At 40.0% G+C, this 22,428-nt stretch overlaps 3 protein-coding genes across 3 annotated transcripts; all 3 read left to right on the forward strand.

Annotated features, from left to right (window-relative positions):
* Positions 1-439: 439 nt before the first annotated feature.
* LOC133731420 (uncharacterized) lies at positions 440-10,967 on the forward strand. The gene is given in 17 exon segments (XM_062158796.1): positions 440-2,478; positions 2,663-2,805; positions 2,948-3,158; positions 3,311-3,548; positions 3,628-3,778; positions 3,867-4,157; positions 4,293-4,335; positions 4,940-6,860; positions 7,434-7,740; positions 7,743-8,557; positions 8,679-8,712; positions 8,865-9,027; positions 9,178-9,347; positions 9,573-9,783; positions 9,894-10,131; positions 10,233-10,383; positions 10,482-10,967. Coding segments are annotated over 17 exon segments (6,807 nt in total). The 5' UTR covers positions 440-1,037; the 3' UTR covers positions 10,761-10,967.
* LOC133729784 (uncharacterized) lies at positions 4,924-6,903 on the forward strand. Its single transcript, XM_062157364.1, has one exon. The coding sequence runs from the start codon at positions 4,924-4,926 to the stop codon at positions 6,901-6,903; it is 1,980 nt and encodes a 659-aa protein (XP_062013348.1).
* A 1,170-nt stretch (positions 10,968-12,137) lies between the features above and the next one.
* Positions 12,138-22,034, forward strand: LOC133729785 (G-type lectin S-receptor-like serine/threonine-protein kinase At1g11410). Its single transcript, XM_062157365.1, has 7 exons — positions 12,138-13,424; positions 13,747-13,875; positions 14,054-14,256; positions 20,604-20,814; positions 20,912-21,149; positions 21,426-21,579; positions 21,657-22,034. The coding sequence occupies exons 1-7, from the start codon at positions 12,884-12,886 to the stop codon at positions 21,960-21,962; spliced, it is 1,782 nt and encodes a 593-aa protein (XP_062013349.1). The 5' UTR covers positions 12,138-12,883; the 3' UTR covers positions 21,963-22,034.
* The last annotated feature ends 394 nt before the right edge of the window (positions 22,035-22,428 follow it).

Consider the following 22,428-nt stretch of genomic DNA (forward strand, 5'->3'; position numbering starts at 1 on the left):
CTTTTTCATTTGCAGAAGCAATGCGGGTTTTCGGAGAACACATATCTTCAAACTCAATCTCTGTGTAACTGTGTTTCATAGAGGTAAAAAGTTATGTGCTTTTAGATATCGATCTGTGATGAAAATTTTGCTTTTTTTGGCACACTCTTTTTACGTTTTAAGTTATTGTTTTGCTAATAACTACGTACTGATGTGATTGTGAGTTTCAGTAGTTGGAATGACCCAGAGAAACTGTAGTGTAGCCAATAATTCAACCGCACATGAAGTCATGAACAAGACTGGCACGAAATTAAGAGCTGTCGTAATGGACTTCTTAGTCTTGGTCCTCTAATATTTGATACGGAGAGGGAGAGGATCCTCTCCTAATCTGCCGAACCTACCTAAGCTTTTGACAAGGCAGTGACACCGACACACTGACACGTGGACATAATGAATATAACGGTCCACAAGCTTTCTTTTTCTATCTTTCTTGTCTCTCTGTTCGTCTCTTCTTTCACGCCTCTCTTTCTTCCCCCTCGATTCTGGGTTTTGGTTGATTTATTGAATATCTAAAGTAGGGAATTTGACCACGTTTATTTCTGATATGGGTCTTGCAGATACTGGCAGTCAAAAAATAGAGAACCAGCAGAATCTATCAACCTGAATATAAAAGAGACGGAGTTCTTGTAGCAATAGAAGTGAAAACGAATTCTAACTGCAGAAATCAAGTATCCAACTTGAAAGAACTCCTCCATTTATTAACAGCCCTCTATCCTCTCATCAAACCCAATAATTATAAGTAGATCCATCTTTCCTTCATCTACTGCTACTACGATAAGGCCTTTTGCAATTCTTTCATCAAAACCCATCATCAATTGTCCAATGCTCTAGGAGGATTGACCACATGGTCAAAGAAAAAAGCTTGAGCAACATGTTCTGTGGCATTGATGATCAGTCTGGGTTTTGATTTAGTAAAGTCAAGATTATCCTTGAACGTGGAATCATGTTTACTTGCGGAGTTATAACCGGTTTATGTACTAGATCCTCTCTAAATAGTCATGTTTAATACGGCAGAAATCTTGATTTTTACAAAAGCTCTGTTTCTTACAACGCTTGTTCAAATCGTTCTTCTCTGGTGTTGCAGTGCTTCGGTAGATAGCATAACAAGTGTACAACCTGTGAGGGATGGTGAATTTCTGGTCTCTAAGGGACAAGTGTTTGAGCTGGGGTTCTTCAGCCCCGGAAAATCCACTTACCGCTATGTTGGAATTTGGTACAAGAAAGATATGAAGAAAACGGTTGTATGGGTTGCAAACAGAGATAATCCTATAAATGATACCTCCGGAGTCCTGACAATTAGTGCTGATCATGGAAACCTCGTCCTCTATGCCAAGAACCAAAGCAATGTACATCTCTGGTCCACCAACTCCAATGTTTCAACACATGCTGATCCTAAAGCTCTGCTCTTAGACACTGGAAACCTTGTTTTGATTGACAAGGAGAGCCAAAAGGTAACATGGCAAAGTTTTGATTATCCCTCAAATACAGAAGTTCCATACATGAAGATAGGAGTGAACAAGCACACAGGGCACCGCTGGTTTCTAACTTCCTGGAAGTCGGAAGATGACCCAGGAACCGGCAATTTCACATTTGCGATGGACGAAAGTGGAGCTCCTCAAATAATCTTGTACAAAGGTGATGTTCGATGGTGGCGAACTGGCAATTGGAATGGCATTAGGTGGTCGTGGAATGACACCCCGGTAGTGCTGAGTGCTCCTTTCATTTTCAATGCCAGCTACGTGAACAATCAGGATGAGATCAGTAGTACATGGGGTCATCTTAACTCCTCTATCTCCTCAATAATGGTAATAGATGACTCCGGATCAATCCAACAGCTTACGTGGTTTGAAGAAAACCTTGGATGGAAAGAAATGTGGTCTGCGCCGATGGACAAATGTGACTATTACGGCAAGTGTGGAGAATTTGGTTACTGTGACGCTTCCAGTCTTAGCCTGTTTGAGTGCCAATGCCTTCCTGGATTTGAACCCAAGTCACCAGATAAATGGGACATGAGAGATGCATCGGATGGTTGTATGAGGAAACGCATGGCATGCCAAAATGGAGAAGGTTTTGTGAAGAAGGAAAAGGTGAAAGTTCCTGATATGTCACTAGCAACCATGGATATGAACTTGAGTTGGAAAGAATGTGAGCAGGAGTGCTTGAGGAACTGCTCTTGCTCTGCATACGCAATTCATGGAACCAAAGAAAATGTGAAGGGATGCATGAGATGGTACGGGAATTTAGTAGATACGACCAATTTTGCTGAAGGGGGTCAAGATTTATACGTACGTGTAGATGCAATTGATTTAGCTGAATTCACCAAGAAGTCCAGGGATTTTCTTGCCAAAAAGGGGATGCTCTTGATTTTAGTAGTGTCCATTGCTCTGATACTCCTCTTTGTTTTCTTTGGATGTTGGTATTCAAAGAGGAAGAGAAAATGTAAGCTTACTTCCTTTCTTTTTTCTTTATATCATGTGAGTCGTGTCTATGCACATTTCTTTATATCAACACGGTCTTTCCCATTACAATAAAGCTTAGTATTTAGTCTGATGATCTATGTATAAAAGGGCAAACCAAATTGTTTATTGATAATGCAAATGTTATTTCAATATGTTTTCTGAAGACCATCAGATGGAGGGAAAGCATGATAGCAGTACAACTCATCATGACCTGCCTTTTTTTGAGGTGAAAAGCTTAGTTGCTGCAACAGACAATTTCTCTGATGCTAACAAGCTCGGTGAAGGTGGATTTGGGTCAGTGTATAAGGTATGCACATAGAGCATCTGAGTTCATAGTTTAATCATATTTGTTCAATTGCTTAATTGCATCATACCCTTTATGAGTAGAAGCATATGTGGTGGATATTGTCAAGTTTCAAAGTACTATAGTCATCAGGATGACATTTCAGGGTCTACTAGCTACTGGACAAGAGGTCGCTGTGAAAAGATTGTCAAAGAATTCTGGTCAAGGTTTAGAACAATTTAAGAATGAAGTTATGTTGATTGCAAAACTTCAGCACCGGAACCTGGTGAGGCTTTCCGGTTACTGCATCCATGCAGAAGAGAAGATGTTGATCTATGAATACTTACCAAACAAAAGCTTGGACTTCTTCATATTTGGTATATACCTCAGCTCATGTAGTACTGCTTACTTCATCTGATACATGAATGCTTTACAACTTAAATGAACTAAAGTATAAAGAATTATGTAGATCGTATGCTTGTTTTCCTCACTGTAAATCTCTCAATGGTGGTTTCATGTTCTCGACAAGATCAAAGTAGTAGCTCCTTGTTGGACTGGAAAGAGCGTTTTGAGATTATTATTGGAGTTGCTCGAGGGATCTTATATCTTCATCAAGACTCGAGACTGAAAATTATCCATAGGGATTTAAAAGCTAGCAATGTCCTATTGGATTCTACAATGAACCCAAAGATCTCAGATTTCGGACTGGCCAAAATGTTTGGGGAAGACCAAATTCAAGCAACAACAAACAGAGTGATTGGAACTTAGTAAGTATTTTACAGAGCGCATATACCTAGCTCAATTCATATATGGTTTTATCTCATGTTTTGTGAATTGTAAATGCAGTGGCTATATGGCACCCGAATATGCAATGGAAGGGCGATATTCAACAAAATCTGATGTTTTTAGCTATGGTGTCTTACTGCTAGAGATCATTAGTGGCAAAAGAGCCACTGTTTACGATACTCAAGGTCCCTCCCCAAGTTTAATTGGACAGGCACGGAAATTTATATCTCTAACCATCTATGAAATTAATGATTTTACTTTTGAATGTGGGTGCTGAGTGTTCTTTTAATTTTCATCAGATTTGGGATATGTGGACAGAGAATACAGCATTAAGTATTGTTGATCCATCTCTGGGTCAGTCCTATCCTGCTCATGAGGTCTCAAGATGCATCCAGATTGGGCTGTTGTGTGTGCAAGAATCTGCATCAGATCGGCCATCCATGTCGGCAGTTGTCTCCACGTTGGGTAACGAAACACCTCTTCATTCTCCTAAGAAACCTGCATTCATATTACAGTCTAGCAATCCAAACTCAGCAGCATCAAGAGGAGCACCTGCTTCGCTAAATGATCTAACCATAACTATGCCTGAAGCACGCTGAAGGTGTCAAGTGCACAAGTCTGCTGTAATGTCCTGTGTTACCAAACTTAACAATATTTAGAGTGTCATTATTTAGAACCCGGCATGCGTGTATTAACTAATGCTTATTCTTTTCAATCCATCGAAGGAAGATGCAACTTACAAGTGTGACACTGTCATATATATCTCAGGTGCACTGTCCTGACGTAGGAATTTTTTTATTGTCAAACATACATGAACATCAATATTTGATTAGCATTTAACAATAATGCATGAACCAGAAACATCAGCAACAATGTCAAATTGCCATCAAGGGTTTGGTAGTTGATTAAGTCGGACAAAGCTTTTTTATAGTGGGGAAACACAAATAGTCAAATATTGTCCCAGTTCTCATAGTTGAATTCAACTTCAGTGGTTGTACTTGTACCGGTCAAAACTCATCTACGTATTATTGTAACACCTGCTGATGTACCTTATGCAGGATTTTTATATCCTAGCAGCTACTTGATTCAAGTATCAATGAGAAATAAACAAAAAGGTAGAAGAAACACACGTCTTCCTTTCATAAGGTTATGTTGTACAACTAATCCAAATATGACTAGAGCAAGGATTCCTAATCTAAATGGGAAAAGCTTACCCGAATCCTTATTTTGCGAGGAAAATACAGAGTTTTAAATCCAACTAACCTGTAATCACACCAATAAAAGGGCTCCGCACGCCCTTCTTTTTGTAAGCCCTAAGCCCCTAACACCCTTTCTTCTCATCTCCCACTACATACAATGGTCTCTGACAAAGACGCAGACGACCTAACACGAAAGAATAAGAAGGTCAACCTACCAAGACAGAGTAGGGTTAAGAACAAAACACCAGCCCCTATTCAAATCACCGCCGAGCAAATCGTCCGGGAGGCCCGTGAGCAACAGGAGCCAGAATTCCGACCTCCCAAACAGAAAATCACAGACCCAACTGAGCTTGCAGATGATCGTCTCCGAGAACGTAAGCAATTCGAGGATCAAGTCCGGCGAGCAAGGCAGGATATCAGTGTGTGGATCAGGTATGCAACATGGGAGGAAAAGGAGGACTTGAACCGTGCAAGCTCTGTTTGGGAGCGAGCCCTCAAAGTCGATTATAGGAACCACACGCTGTGGATCAAGTATGCGGAGATGGAGATGAAGAACAAGTACATCGACCATGCTAGGAATGTGTTGGACCGTGCCGTCCGACTCTTGCCTAGAGCGGACCCGCTTTGGTACAAGTACATTCATATGGAAGAGATGACTGGGAATGTAGCCGGTGCTCGACAGATTTTTGAGAGGTGGATGACTTGGATGCCGGAGCAGGAAGGCTGGCACTCGTATGTCAAGTTTGAGGTCCGGTATAACGAAGTTGAGCGTGCTAGAGCGATTTTCGAGAGGTTTGTACAGTGTCATCCTGGAGTTGGAGCTTGGATCCGGTATGCCAAGTTTGAGGTGAAGAATGGTGGTGATGTTGTAAGGGCTAGGAAAGTGTATGAGAGGGCAGTGGAGATTCTAGCTGATGATGAGGAGGCCGAGCAGCTGTTTTTGGCTTTCGCTGAGTTCGAAGAGAAGTGCAAAGATATTGATCGAGCAAGGTGTGTTTATAAATTTGCATTGGATCGAATACCGAAAGGAAGAGCACAGGATTTGTATAAGAAGTTTGTGTGTTTTGAGAAGCGATATGGGGATAGAGAAGGGATTGAGGATGCGGTTGTGGGAACAAGGAGGTTTGAGTATGAGGATGAGATTAGGAAGAATCCTCTAAACTACGACTCCTGGTTCGATTACATAAGGCTAGAAGAGAGTGCAGGTAATAAGGAAAGAATCCGAGAGGTTTACGAGAGAGCTGTTGCTAATGTTCCTCCAGCTAATGAGAAGCGGTATTGGAAGCGATATATTTATCTGTGGATTAACTATGCACTATATGAGGAGCTTGATACCGGAGATGTGGAACGTGCACGAGAGGTCTATAGAGAGTGCCTTAATCTGATTCCTCATAAGAAATTCTCATTTGCGAAAATATGGATTCTAGCTGCCGAGTTTGAGATTCGACAGCTGAATCTCACCAGCGCACGCCACATTCTTGGTACTGCTATAGGCAAGGCACCTAAAGAGAAGATATTTAAGAAGTACATTGAGATTGAGCTGCAACTTGCAAAGATAGATCGTTGTCGGAAGTTGTATGATAAGTATCTGCTTTGGAATGCGCAGAGTTGTTATGCTTGGATCAAGTATGCAGAGTTTGAGAAATCTTTAGGTGAAACAGAACGAGCAAGGGCACTTTTTGAACTCGCAATCAGCCAACTAGAACTTGACAATCCTGAATTGGTGTGGATCAGTTATGCAAAATTTGAGGCAGAAGCTCCTGCCAAGGATGATGGTGATCTTCTTGAAGAGAAGAGACAATGCATCAAGCGTGCTAGAAGGGTTTTTGAGAGAGCTCTTGACTATTTTATAACTTCAGCACCTGATAAGAAGGAAGAAAGAAGCATGTTGCTAGAAGAATGGTTGAATATGGAGGTTAGCTTTGGGGATCTGGGTGGTGTAAGCTTAGTTCAACCTAAGCTGCCAAAGAAACTGAAGAAGAGGAGGCAAACAATAACTGACGACGGTCCTGCTGGGTACGAGGAATACATCGATTACCTGTTCCCAGAAGAAAGTGAGACGACAAATCTCAAGATTTTGGAAGCTGCCTACCGGTGGAGGAAGAAGACAAGATTTTCTTCTTCTGATGAGGATTAGGAAGATTTTGCACTAATTTTTGTACTGTTTTGGGACGAGTATGTATGTTTTACTCATGAAAAACCTGCTCCCCTGTTTTGTTACCTCGCCTTTTATTTTACTGTTTTTGAATCAAATGATTTTACAATGTAATTTAGTATTGACTAAGATTAGAAATGTTTACAGCGGCGAAGTAGTACCCAAGTCAAGAAACATCAAATTGATTGAGAAATTTCCGTGTCAGCTCTGGTGTCAACTCCATCAAAACTTTGCTCTCAGGACAAAATTCGAGATTAAAAGATTTTATAGTTCTAAGTTTCATCATGCCTAAGATGAATATCACGTTTAACCACCACATAAGTTTCATCAAATTCGTCACTTTTATAATCTGAAATGACAAAAAGGTCCCATTAGTTTATCATTTTCTTCCAAATCGAATTCAACTCTGGCAGGATTTTTATGATCTAGCGCTAACTTTATCTTCAAATAAAAAATGAGAAAGAAACAAAAAGGTAGAAGAAACTCTCCTTTCACAGCCTTCAAGTATGAAGAGAAATAAACAAAAAGGTAGAAGAAACACTCCTTTCACAACCTTGTTCTGCAACAATGCACTCTGTAAAAGGTTTACTGAATGCATTACTTCAGCTTCTTCTTCTCCAGTTGTGCAATTCTTCTACCACGAACATCACTTTTGACCAATCAATCAGAGACAGTGGCTTGTTGCTCTCCCACGACGAGACCTTTGTGCTTGGATTCTTCAGCCCTGGCACATCCAGAAAACGCTATGTTGGAATTTGGTACAATTTCTCAGAAGACATGGTTGTGTGGGTAGCTAACAGAGACGATCCTGTCAATGTGGGTAGCTAACCTCAGGAATTCTCACAATTAGTACTGATGGAAATCTCGTTCTATTGCATAGTAATAGGCAAGGCCTTCCGCTGTGGTCATCAAATGTTTCTGTCTCACCAAGTAACACTAATACCATGGCGCAACTCCTGGATACAGGAAATCTAGTTTTGGTTAATCAAGACACCAGCCACAACAGTGTCTTATGGCAGAGCTTTGATCATCCCACACATGTTCTTCTTCCAAATATGAAAATTGGGATGGACCATGGTAAGAACCTGTACCTCACATCGTGGAACTCAAACAATGACCCTGGAACGGGGAATTGCTCATTAACGACAGAACCATATGGATCCCCTCAGATAATATTGTACAACAATCATGCTAAGTGGTGGCGGTTAAGTGAACACGATGCGGTTTTTGTGAGTGAGTCACCTAAGATAAGCAGGCGAAGCAGCAATGATACATTTGACATAATTCTTGTGAACAATGAAGATGAGATTACGACGACATGGGCTGTTCTTGACCATTCGGTTTTCTCAATAATAGTGATATCTGGGTCTGATACATCCGCATCAGTTAAACAGCTAGTATGGCAGGGGAAGCAGCAGGGGTGGGTTGTCGTTTGGTCAGCACCAACGGATGTCTGTGACAAGTATGGTACATGTGGCCCATTTGGAGTTTGCAATACACACACGGCTAACTGGGTGAAATGTGCATGCTTTCCTGGATACGAACCCAACTTCCCACAGGATTGGAAATTAAGAGAAGGGTCAGGTGGGTGCAAGAGGCAACAGGGGGCTCCATCCATGTGTAGGAACGGTGAGGGGTTTGTAAGGATGTGAATGTTCCAGATACTTCCACAGTCGAATTGGACAAGAATATGAGTATGGAAGCATGTGAGCAGAAGTGTTTGAGTAACTGCTCTTGCCTGGCATATGCCAGTGCAGATATCAGGAATGGAAGAAGTGGATGTATGACCTGGTATGGAGATTTAATGGATACTAAGCAGTATATTGAACGACAAGGACAAGACTTTTACATACGTGCTGATGCAATAGTGGCAGGTACTTTATTCTGTAAGAATTTCTTCATCTATCATTCCATATGTTTTATTTGTCGTGCATCGACAATAGCCAAGTATATTTTCCCTGTTTTCCCACTCTTTAGCAAGATATGCAAAGAAGTCAAAGAGGTTCCTTGCCAAAAAGGGGATGTTGTTGATTTTGGTATTGCCAACTATTGCGATGATATTCATTATATTTTCTGCACATTGGTGTTCAAGGAGGAAGACAAAAAGTAAGCAAAACTTCTTGTTCAAGATATATATTTTATTTCAGATCATAATAATTATTGACTTCTTTGATAATCTATGAAGCATAGTGTGTAAAAGGGAAGCCAAAAACGGTTACTGACACAAAACATGCTACTTCAATCTATGTTTTAAAGGATCTCTGAGGCAAATGAAGCATGATGACAGTAAAATTCCACTGACCTGGCATGATGGGAAAATGAACCAAGACCTGGCATTTTTTGACCTAAACAGCATAGTTGTTGCCACAGACAACTTTTCCATTGCTAACAAGCTCGGCGAAGGTGGTTTTGGCTCAGTCTATAAGGTAGCTACATATCCCTGTAAAGAATAAGCGCACTCCTAATTAAACACCAATCAATTCAATCAGTTATTTGCATTACTACTATTAATTTACAGGACTAAGCACTTGTCAAGCAAGGACAGAGAAGTAAAGTTGGAAATAAGCCCTCCTACCCATTACATGACACATTGAAATTCTAGTTCCGTTATAATCTCAACTATTGAACTGAAGTCAGGAATATAATGGCAGGGACTCCTAGCTAATGGACAAGAGGTTGCTGTGAAAAGGTTATCAATGGATTCTGGACAAGGTTTAGAACAATTTAAAAATGAGGTTATGGTGATAGCAAACCTTCAGCACAGGAACCTGGTGAGGCTTTATGGTTGCTGCATCAACTCAGAAGAGAAGATGCTGATCTATGAGTACCTGCCAAAAAAAAGCTTGGACTTTTTTATATTTGGTACATCTCTCAATTCAAAAGTACTGATTTATATGATCTGCTATCTGAATGATTTTTACAATGGTAAATGAACTAATTCTTTTGATTTATGGTTTTATGTTTTGGACCAGATAAAAGTAGAAGCTCATTAATGGATTGGAAAGAGCGTTTCAATATTATTAATGGAATTGCTCGAGGCGTCTTATATCTTCATCAAGACTCAAGACTAAAGATTATCCATAGGGATATAAACGCTAGCAATGTCCTATTGGATTCTGCAATGAACCCCAAGATCTCAGATTTTGGACTTGCTAAAATGTTTGGGGAAGACCAAATCCAAGCAAATACAAACAGAGTGGTCGGAACATAGTAAGTACTTTACACTACATGCACACCTAAAATGTTATAGGGATTCATATGAAACAATACTGAACATGCTCAACAGCTTATCTCCTGTTTTGTGACTGCAGTGGATACATGTCACCAGAATATGCAATGCAAGGGAGATATTCTACAAAATCTGATGTCTTTAGCTTCGGTGTCTTACTGCTAGAGATCATTAGTGGCAAGAGAAACACTGATTACGATCCTGAAAGTCCCACCCCAAATTTGATTGGAAGAGTAAGCAATATAAAACTTTTAAAATAAAAATTATTGATTACTTACCAATGTTGTACTTTTGAATGTTTGGTCTAAAATGGTTTTCTAAGTTGCATCAGGTTTGGGATATGTGGAGAGCAGAGCGAGCACTAGGGATTGTCGATCCATCACTTGGTCAGTCATATCCTACTGATGAAGTCTCAAGATGCATCCAAGAATGCGCAACAGATCGGCCTACCATGTCAGAAGTTGTTTTCATGTTGGGTAATGAAACAACTCTTCCTTCTCCTAAGAAACCTGCATTCATATTACAATCCAGCAATCCAAACCCATCATCACCAGGACGAGGACCTTATTCCGTAAATAATGTAACTATAACTATGCTTCAAGCACGCTAAAGGCGCAGCTTGTGCATTGTATCCTTAAAATTTTCTCACACGTCTGCATTGTGGTGATTACTGAGACCTCAATTTGTCTTTTCTCACACCTTTATTCAAGTATCAAGATTTCTTCTTTACACACGTTTCCGAAACAAAAAATCTAACGGAATCTTCTGCTTAGTAACCTAGTGTTAATTACTTTACTGCAGTATTATTATGGAAACCAGTAAGAGCACACAGTGTCTGTTCAACATTCTAGAGCATCAATCTATAATGATCCTAAGATAGCGCTATTAAGCTAAAGGATCTAAGATCCTAAGATCTAGCCAATAGCATAACCTAGGACAGCTAGAGTAAACAATGAATGAATGTAGACAGCTGCAGTTGACTATAGAGAGAACTGAATAAGATTAGTGAGGTGGTTTAACATGTGTCAAATGTGTCGTATAGAATCATACATAGTACTCACCTTCCCCAATGAGCATTGGACTCAGCAACCTCATGAACTCCATCAGATTGCTCATCTTTCTTCTCCCCCAATTCCACAGTGGCACATCCTCCGACACCATTGCTCTGAACCACCCCATCAGAGACGGCGACGTTTTGGTCTCCGCCGGAGAAAGATTTAAACTTGGAGTTTGGTACAACAATGCTCCCACCCAAACCATCGTCTGGGTCGCAAACAGAGACAACCCAGTTCATGATAGCTCTGGAATTCTATCCAGTCATGAAGATTGAGGCCTTGTGATATCCGGAAAGGACCAAAGCACCCCTCTTTGTGGTACGGGGAATTGATTGACATAAGAACGGTTCCAGATGCCGGTCAAGATTTGTATGTACGAGTTAATGCAATTGTCATAGGTACCGTACGTATTCACTTTATCTTGTTTTATCTCTTCTCTAATTTTTATGTATTCACTATAAAAATATCATGTATAACTTGAAAAATATTTAGCAAAGGAAATGGGTATGTTGGAGAAGAAAAATTTCACATTAAAATAGTGACAAAACAAAATATAACTTATAAATGAGTGGTTGTTATCTAATTGTATTAAAGTCTTTTATGTTAAAACCCAAAACTTTAAAGTAAGTAATGATGTTTAACATGATACATTCATTTTATTTATAATTTCGACTTCTAAAAACATAACCACTAAGCAGAATTCCCTATACACACCAATTCGCGCCCTCAAAAACTTGCTAGTTCAAAATTGAAAGTGTGTGAGGTTCAATTTCTATGATGCTTCTAGCGGTGTTAGATATTTCTATGTTCAAACAATTTTCCATGTGGACAACCAATTGAGACACGGCAGTGCTTTAAGAGTCCAAAGGTTGACAACTGGTTCTCAAATATCGTGCGTTTGAAATGTCAAATTTGCACACAGCCATATAGTCACTCACATTCCTCATGAACTAGCCAACCCATTCTGAGAAAATAAACAATGAATCCTACTGATATCAGCATATTAATCATCTTTCTTCTTCTTCCTCCTTGTTGCATTGCCTCTGATGCCGTTACTCCAAACCAGCCCATTAGAGACGGCGACGTTCTTATCTCTACCGGAAAAAAGTTCGCACTTGGCTTCTTTAGCCCAGGAAATTCTCGCAAGCGTTATGTTGGAGTTTGGTATAACAATGTTCCAAACCGAACCATTGTCTGGGTTGCAAACAGAGACAATCCAGTCAATGATACCTCTGGACTCCTAGCAGTCCAAGGAAATGGAGGTCTTGTCATCTACGGAAAGAACTAAAGTAACCCTCTTTGGTCCGCTAGTGTTGCTCTTTCTTCACCAAACAATTCTATTGCCAAGCTTTTTGATACAGGAAATCTTGTTTTGCTTGAGAATGAGAGCCAAAAGGTAATATGGCAAGGCTTCGATTACCCCTCAAATACTCTCCTTCCATATATGAAACTTGGATTCAACCGGCGGTCCGGGATGAACTGGTTACTAACAACTTGGAAGTCCTAAGATGACCCAGGAACCGGCACCTGCTCTTTTGGGATTAGCCCAAGTGGGTTCCCACAACTAGTTTTGCACCAAGGTGGAGCTCCCCGGTGGCGGACTCTAATCGGATTTTGGGCTGGGCAGAGATGGGCGGGTACGGTGAGTTACATCAACAATCAAGATGAGGTTTCCACAATGTATGTTCCGGCCAATGATTCAGCTTTATCAAGAACTATGCTAGCTGAATCAGGAACCTTGGAACGGTCTACATGGAATGACCGAGTACATGAATGGAACATGTACTGGTATGCTCCGATAGAGCGTTGTGATATTTATGGACAGTGCGGCCCAAATGGCAACTGCAACCCATACAATGTGAATGCCATCGATTGCAATTGCTTACCTGGTTATGAACCAAAGTCACCAACTGATTGGTACTTGAGAGAAGGATCAGGTGGGTGCTTAAGGAGAACAGGAGTGTCAATGTGTGGAAATGGGGAAGGATTTGTAAAGGTTGAGCGTGTAAAAATACCAGACTTGTCGAAGGCATCTTTCGACATGAACTTGAATTTGAAGGAATGTGAGCAAGTGTGCTTGAGAAATTGTTCTTGCACGGCATACTCGAGTTCCGATGAGGGCAGCGGATGTGTGACTTGGCAAGGGGATTTGATGGACATAAGAAAGCTTCCTGATGCTGGTCAAGTATTATATGCAAGAGTCGATGCAATTGTTTTAGGTGCGTCCGTGCGTAATATATAGTACTGTATTGATCATATCCCTCTTCTACTTCTTAGAGTTTCCGAGTTAAAAATGTCTAGAACCCTGGAGTTGGGACTATATTAGGGATACTCAGAAAGTTAGAATTCATATGACTCCTAGGTAGATTAAAATGTGATGATGCATTTTTAGCTCATACAGTCTTTCCTTTCGGAAAAAGCCAAAGTATATATCATAATGTGCACTCATTTTTTATAGTCTGTTGAAATTTTTTCACAATTATCAAAACTTATTGTTTCCTAAGATGTATAGTTCATAGAATTCTTTTTCTTTCTTGATAGCTCAATATGCGAAGAAGTCGGATGATTCTCTTGGCAAGAAGCAGAAAGTAGCAGTTTCGCTAGCATCTGTTCTAGTGCTCTTTCTTGTGTTTTCTCTTTTGGTTTGGTTACTAAGGAGGAAGAGAAAAGGTAAATTAATTGTCTTCCACTATTTTGATTCTTGATTCAACTTCATTTTTCACCTTTTTTATTCCATGTTCAAATCACACACACCAATTAACTTCTCTCACTCTGTGTGATTCAGTTTGTTCTGATCATTGTCAATGACAAGAGTAGACTAAAAGAATTTATTTGTGTTTGATGGCAGGTAAAAGGAGACAAAATGAATATCTATTTGGACATAGTACAGGGTCAACGTACTTGGGGCAATCTAGTGGTAGAACAGATGCTGATGAAACTAGGATTAACCCAGATCTACCATTCTTTGATCTAACAACCGTAGCAGCAGCAACAAATAATTTCTCTATTGAAAACAAGCTTGGAGCAGGTGGTTTTGGCTCTGTCTATAAGGTAGTTTTCCTCAATAGACTTTTCTGAATGTGCTTAGTACATTAATTTTCAAGTGAATTGGATTCCTATTTTATGCATATTTTCACGTTGGCCCTATCTATTACATATTTTCTGCATTCATAAGTTACTCAAGGAAAGGCTGCAGTATAAGTTGAATTTGGATATTATTGTAATAACCTCGTTGGAGGAATAATACAACATTGTTGGAAGAATCATACGACCTCGTTGGAGGAATAATACTATCCTCGTGGAGAGGATCTCATGATCACCATGCCAGCAGACCATCTCTACATTTTCTCTTTCTCGTCCGAAAAACCATTTTTTTTCTCTCTCTCTCTTGCGAGACCGAAACCGAAAACAGAGCAAAGGCTCTCCGGCCCCTCTCTCCCTCCACCGGCCACCAAACGGCGTCGGACCACCTCCATTAGCTTCGCCTCGGCCTTGCGCAGCTGCCAGAGGAAGCCTTGCGCCGCGACACAGCCTCCAGCGATGGTGGGAAGCTCCGCCCAGTTTGAACTCGTTTTGGTTCCAAGCTTGATAACTCAAGCTACCGGCCACCAATCCTCACCAGACTTCTTCCATTGGCTTCGTATGGTCCTTGCGCACCTGTCTGTGGCGTCCTTTCACGGCGGCGCGGCCTGTATCGGCGGCGGCAAGCTTGGCCCGATTTGAGCTCGATTTTGAGTCAACGCCGATATCTCGAGTTCTAGACCACCAATATTCAAGATTATTGGCTTGATGAACTCGCCTTGAGTTTCTGAACAAGTCTCCTGAAGGAATCGAAGCGAAAGGAGGAAGTTTTTACGTCGGAATTCAAGCTCGCCTGATTCTGGAAATTTTCCGGCCACCAAGACTTTCGATCAAGATATCTCGAGTTGTAGAGCTTTGTTTTGAGTGATTCTTGATCCAGTGAGTTCAACTTCATGTTCTTAACAACTCTCCAGAAGGTATCGAGGCCTGAAATTGAAGTTTTTACGTCGAATTGGAGCTCGCCGGTTTCTGCAAATGTTCACCGGATTCTGGAAAAATTCCGGCGAACCCGTGTGTTCTAGGTAACTTTTCGACCACTTCCGTTCATTTTCTGATCTTGTGCTAGTTATGAAAAATGCTTAGAATGATGAGACGAAGAAGAAAAGCTTGGCCCCGACACCATTGGCGGTGGTCGGCGGCGGCTCTGCCCCTAACTCCGGCGGCCCTTTCCGGCCACCACCGGGGGTCAAAAATATGGTTTCTGTACATTTTCAGATTCTATATTTCAATACGATCATTTTGATATATTATACACAATTTTTGGATATCATATGATTAAGTTATGAATTTTACGATTTCGATCGATTTCGATCGTTCGATTTGTGATATGTGAAGATCGGACCGTCCGATGGACTTGTAGTTTTGATATGTTGATCTTATGACTGTCCCAGTGGCTTTGTATGGTCATGGGCGAGGATCCGACCGTTGGATCTTCGTATAATTGTGAAATAGTGTTTTGGAAGGCGATTCGTGAGAATCCGACCGTCGGATTTTCATATAAATTTGTGGAGATGTTTGTAAGGACAATCCAGGAAGATCTGACCGTTGGATCTTCTTGATAATTTTGGAGGATGATCCTAAAGGCGATCCGTGAGGATCCGACCGTTAGATCATCATTTAATTTCGATTCGACCGTTGGATCATCATTAATTTAGAATCCGACCGTTGGATTGTAGTATTTGTGTGGTTGATGATTGATTTGCTAAGATAAGATCATATCTGATTAGGTGATTGACGGTTTGAGTTGGTGGACGTTTGTGGATCGTATTTTGAGCTGTTAAGAAGACGCAGCGGGATTAGAGGTGAGTAAACCTCACGTGGTTCATATTACGAACCGAATAAATTTAATTACCTTATCTTGTCGTAATTGCGTGAAAATATTTATGGAATAAATATTTGTTTTAAAATCATATGGACTTGATCAACTACGGTCCATGGGTAAGTAAAATGATTTTTACTATACAAATGAATTTCTCGGTTTTATTGCATGTGAACTATAGTTGGTAATAGTGATTATCCCTGAGCGGATAATTACGTATATATATATTTACGTGATTATATGTGAATGGTGTGACATTGAAGAGTGTGGAATTGGGATGATTAAATTATTATGAATTGACATGTGACTTACCATATTTATATGTGATGAACATGATTGATGAGTTCTTGTTAATATTCATGATTTACATTGGAGGATGTATAGAGTTAGAGAATGTAGGGTTCTGAGGATGAGGTGTCCGAAGTTCGACGGTTAAGGATAACCGGAGTGTTTGTGTGCTGAGGACGGGGATGTCCAAGGTGCGACGGTTTATTATTAACCGAAGTTGTGTGCTGAGGACGGGGATGTCCAAAGCGCGACGGTTTATTATTAACCGAAGTATATGGTGCTGAGGACGGGGATGTCCAAAGCGCGACGGTTTATTATTAACCGAAGTATGTCGCATTACTTGCACCTAGGCCAAGGTGACTGGTAGCGATGTGGTTAGAGCTCTAACGTGCTGTTGGGATGGACCAAAGTGGTGTTATGTGGGTTGGGTTTTTGCAGGACCAGTGTGTTGTATTGTGATTTGAGGATTGTGAAAATGTATTCCTTGTGGTTTTACATGAGTGGTTGATGTCTCTTTGCAGACGTAATACTGTTGAATTTTACTTGAACTGTAATTTAATAAATCAACAGTTCTTTCTTTTTACTCATACGGGTTGTCAAAAGCTTACCGGATTTTGTGTTGTTGCAATCCCGGTACACTATTCAAACGGTGTAGCGGATAACCCTGCAGGTCAGGAGAACCAGGACGGTGATCGGGCTGCTTAGAGTAGTGTTATGTGAATTACAACATTATATTGTGAGGTTTGTTATGCTCATTTAGAGCTTTACAATTTTACTTTGTAAGAGTGAATTGTAATAATTAACTCGAGGTTTTCGAGTTTTTGTGTTGAGTGGCGAGTGGTGTGTTTGTTTCTGAGAAAAAAATTCAGAACGTTATTTGTATTAGGGCTAAATACTAGTTAGTACCCTGTGGTTTAGGTCCAAAATCAATTCAGTCCCTGGACTTCTAATTTCATCAAAAACACCCCTGCACTTTCAATTTTAATCTAATAGGTCCAATTCGTTAATATTCTGTAATACCCGAAAAATTCAAATTAATGTCCGATGACATTTTGGAAATGATTTCGTAGGCGTGGGCACGAATACGAAGCTGGGAGAAGTGGTGGAATTAGTTTGAACGATTTTATTTCGAAATCGTACGTATTTAGGGGCGTCTCAAAAATCGACTTTTTATACGTACCAAATTTGGGGAAAACTTCCTTCATGAAAGTTGTAGAGCTCGTCGATACGATCTCGTGCATATGTGGAACGCAATATTCGGAGTTCGTATGAATAAGTTATGAATATTTGAAAATTGGGAATTTTCTATAAATATCAAAAAATGTTGACTTTTTTTCATTAAGGACGAAAACATGTTGAATTTGCGGAATAGTCCCCGCGTTTCCTCTCCGTTCTCTCTCTCGTGCGTCCCTCAGACCCGACGGGTCGCGACCGACCCGACTCGGTCGGAACGGACACTTCCCCGACGCCACCGCCACCGGACCCGCACCAGACCGGCACGCCTTGCCGAGGGTATCTGTTCTGTGGCCTCGCCCCGCCCCGCCGCTGCCTCCAAGCCGAGATCAAAGCCCGACCCGAGTGCAAAACGGACCCAGCCGGAAAACCAATTTTCCGACATCACCTCGGCCGATCCTCCCCATTTTCGTGATCTCCTCTTCCTTCTGATCATCCCCATATAAGCCTTGCATGACGATTTTGAGTGTAGACCGCTAGATCAAGGTTTGACTTTTTGGACGCCTCTGATTCAATCTAGGATCTGATCGTGCGGCCGAGATTAATCCAACTTCAACGTTTGATCTAGGACGATCTAGACCTTGTCTCAGAAAAAGTCAGGTATTAAAGTGGTTCAATTCTGTATTTTGAAGAAGTTTGTAGTTGACAACTTTAGCATCTGAGGTGGTTGGCCGGCGTTGACCGCCGCGTTGACCGCCGTCTGACCTCCGCATGTGGCGGCGCGTCGGACCATATTTTGAGTTTATATTATCTGGACGGTGATCTATGCATCCATACGAGCGTTTTGATATATTACAAGGTTATGTTAGAAAAAGTTGGTAAATAGTGGATTTACGTTTTTACGTTACTATTTACGGTTTTTACGTTTTATCTTCGGTTTACGATCTGCGAAGATCAGACCATCGGTTTTACTTCAAATTTTAGTATGTTGATCGTATGACTGTCCCGGTGACTTTGTGAGGTCACGGGCGAAGATCCGACCGTTGGATCTTCGTATAATTGAGAAATAGTGATTCGGAAGGCGATTCGTGAGAATCCGACAGTCGGATTTTCATATAATTTTGTGGAGATGTTAGTAAGGGCGATTCAGGAAGATCTGACCGTTGGATCTTCGTGATAATTTTGGAGGATGGTCCTAAGGGCGATCCGTGAGGATCCGACCGTTGGATCATCATATAAATTTGATCTGACCGTTGGATCATCATTAAATTAGAATCCGACCGTTGGATTTCTGTATATGTGTGGTCTATGAATGATTTCTAAGTTAAGATCGTGTTTGACTAGGTGGTTGATGGATTGATTGGTGAACGATTTCGGATCGTTGTTTTTGAGCTGTTAAGAAGACGCAGCGGGAATTTAGAGGTGAGTAAACCTCACGTGGTTCATATTACGAACCGAATAAATTTATTTACCTTATTTTGTCGTAATTGTGTGAAAATATTTATGGAATAAATATTTGTTTTAAAATCATATGGATTTGATCAATTACGGTCCATAGGTAAGTAAAATGGTTTTAATTATACAAAATGAATTTCACGATTTTCTTGTGTGAACTATAGTTGGTATTAGTGGTCATTCCTGAGTGGGTGATTACGTATATATATATTTACGTGATTATATGTGGAATGGTGTGACATTGAAGAGTGTGGAATTTGGGATGATTAAAATACTATGAATTGAAATTTGACTTATCATATTTATATGTGATGATCATGATTGATGAGTGCTTGTTAATATTCATGATTTACATTGGAGTATGTATAGAGTTGGAGAATGTAGGATTCTGAGGACGAGGTGTCCGAAGTTTGACGGTTATGGATAACCGGAGTGTTTGTGTACTGAGGACGGCGATGTCCAAAGTGCGACGGTTTATTATTAACCGAAGTTGTGTACTGAGGACGGGGATGTCCAAAGTGCGACGGTTTATTATTAACCGAAGTATATGGTGCTGAGGACGGGGATGTCCAAAGCGCGACGGTTATAGTGTTAACCGAAGTATTTTTGCCGTTGCTTGACCCTAGGCCAAGGTGTCAGAGGTAACGAGGCAGTTAGAGCTCTAACGTGTTATTGGGATGGACCAGAGTGGTGTTATGTGGGTTGGGTGTTTGCAGGACCAGTGTGGTGTATTGTGATTTGAGGATTGTGAAAATGTATTCCTTGTGGTTTTCCATGAGTGGTTTGATGTCTCTTTGCAGACGTAATACTGTTGAATTTTACTTGAATTGTAATTTAATAAATCAACAGTTCTTTCTTGTTTACTCATACTGGCTGTAAAAAGCTTACCGGGTTTTGTGTTGTTGCAACTCCCGGTACACTATTCAAATTGTGTAGCGGGTAATCCTACAGGACAGGAGAACCAGGACGGTGATCGTGCGGTTAGAGCAATGGTTATAGTTTTACAGCAATTGTAATAGTGAGGCGAGTTAAGCTCATTTGAGCCTTACAATTTGATTTGGTGGGAGTGTGCTGTAATAAATAACTTGAGGATTTGGGTTATTGTAAATTTGAGAGTTGTGAAGTGTGGTTGTTTGTGAGAAAAAAATTCAGGATGTTAGTTGTAATTTGTTATTATTCATGTTTCGGATTTGAATTGATTATTCAAAATTCGGGGCGTGACATATTCTTTCAAATAGTTGGATTATTTGTTGAAAAACTATTGATTTTTAATAGTAAGACTCACTCCTAAATTGACAATGCAGACCACCTTGACGCCACATCATAAAACATAGGCCATATATGATCCACATTAACAAGTTAAATAACTCAATTGTCGGAAAACTAACAAATTGGACTTATTAGATCAAAATTGAAAGTGCAGGGGTGTTTTTGATGAAATTAGAAGTTCAGGGACTGAATTGATTTTGGACCTAAACCATAGGGTAGTAATTTGTATTTAGCCCTTTGTATTAATTGTTTATTCATGTTTCGGATTTGAATTGGTTATTCAAAATTCGGGGCGTGACAATTATAATTTCAGGGTGTGCTTTCTAATGGAAAGGAAATAGCAGTCAAAAGACTATCGCAGAATTCAGGCCAAGGAACCGAAGAATTCAAGAATGAAGTTGTGTTGATTTCAAAACTCCAACACAGGAACCTTGTCAGGATTTTAGGTTGTTGTGTTCAAGATGAAGAGAAGATGATAATCTATGAATACTTGCCAAACAAAAGTTTGGACTTCTTCATTTTTAGTAAGTCAATATTGCTTTTGCACCATTAACCGTAACTTGATAGGGAAACTAGAATTGTTTTTAATTTTTGAATGTCTTGCTTTTTTTTTTCTTCCAGATGAATCCAACAGAGTTTATTTAGATTGGACCAGACGCTTTGAGATAATTTGTGGAATTGTTAGAGGGATCTTGTATCTTCATCAAGATTCAAGATTAAGAATCATCCATAGAGATCTAAAGGCCAGCAATGTTCTACTAGACGCTTCTATGAATCCCAAAATTGCAGATTTTGGTATGGCTAGAATATTTAGGGGAGATCAAAATGAAGCAAATACGAATCGGGTGGTTGGAACATAGTAAGTAATACTAATTTCCTTCAGAATAGAAGATAGACACAACATTATTGTTCAGAGTAGTACTTCGTGTTTTTTCATGGAGAGTAAAATCCACACTCACTTATTAGTAACTTAAATTTTGTCTTTTTATAAGAATTGTAACAAATAAATAAAAATGAGTGTGGATTGTAAAATGAAAAGTGTGAATTTCACTCTCCTATTTCGTTCTTATATATATATGCTCTGTTGATCTATTTACGTAATATAATCACTTACCTATTCAATATCCTTGTATAGTGGTTATATGTCACCAGAATATGCAATGCGAGGACGGTTTTCAGTAAAATCAGATGTATATAGTTTTGGGGTTTTACTACTAGAAATCATTACAGGCAGAAAGAACAGAGTTTATTACCAAGAGGAATCTCCCGACTCAAATTTGGTCGAACATGTGAGTTTACAATGCTCTTTGGAAACAACTTTATCCCGTAATACCCATGCTAACTTGATGACGTAAATTTTTCATAGGTTTGGAACTTGTGGCGAGAAAGTAATGCCTTGGAAGTCGTTGATTCATCTCTGGGTGAATCATACCCCACGAATGAAGTTCTGAGATGTATCCAAATTGCTCTCTTGTGTGTGCAAGAGTATGCAATTGACCGGCCAACCATGTCGGCAGTTCTTAACATGTTAGGTAATGATGCAACACTTCCTTCACCTAGACAACCTGCATTTCTATTGCAGAGAAGTGCCACTAGTACTGGAGACTCACCAACCCAAGATGGAGCTAATTCTGTAAATGATGTGACATGTACTATGGTAGAAGCTCGCTAGATAAGAGCCTGCGATCTATCTTAAAGGATGAATGTTGATACTTTAGCCAGAGAATATCGATTTTACACCTACTCTGCCTTTTTAATGCTTCAGGTTTCTGACTGATAAGTTGTGATATAACTCTGAAAATGTCGTAGCTGCATGTTTTGCAATTCTTCTATGTACAACTAAAAACAATAATGAATAGTAATAAATAGTGATGTTATCGTGAATAGTAATTCATTTGAGGTTCACCTCCCATCCTCCATTAGTCCATTTCCATTTCAAGATGCTTTCTTGGCATTTTAAAACATTTCCAAATTCAAACGACCGACTCAAGTAACCTATATATGTTAAAGATTTTGCTTGTTTCGAATTATTGGCGTAGACTTCATGCTGCTGTGTGTTGATTAATATATCGAATGATCGATGAACTGTTTTCAACGTCAAAAGGGTTGAACTACTGTTTCAATATATTTAATTCTGT

The sequence above is a fragment of the Rosa rugosa genome, chromosome 2 (genome assembly GCF_958449725.1).
Source record: "Rosa rugosa chromosome 2, drRosRugo1.1, whole genome shotgun sequence".
NCBI lineage: Eukaryota > Viridiplantae > Streptophyta > Magnoliopsida > Rosales > Rosaceae > Rosa > Rosa rugosa.

Excerpts from the sequence above, each read along its gene's own strand:
- LOC133729784 (XM_062157364.1), top strand. The coding sequence starts at position 4,924 with ATGGTCTCTGACAAAGACGCAGACGACCTAACACGAAAGAATAAGAAG.
- LOC133729785 (XM_062157365.1), top strand. The coding sequence starts at position 12,884 with ATGTATGTTCCGGCCAATGATTCAGCTTTATCAAGAACTATGCTAGCT. Across the intron at positions 20,815-20,911 it reads TTTGGACTTCTTCATTTTTA|ATGAATCCAACAGAGTTTAT; the intron begins GTAAGTCAATAT and ends TTTTTCTTCCAG. Across the intron at positions 21,150-21,425 it reads AATCGGGTGGTTGGAACATA|TGGTTATATGTCACCAGAAT; the intron begins GTAAGTAATACT and ends ATCCTTGTATAG.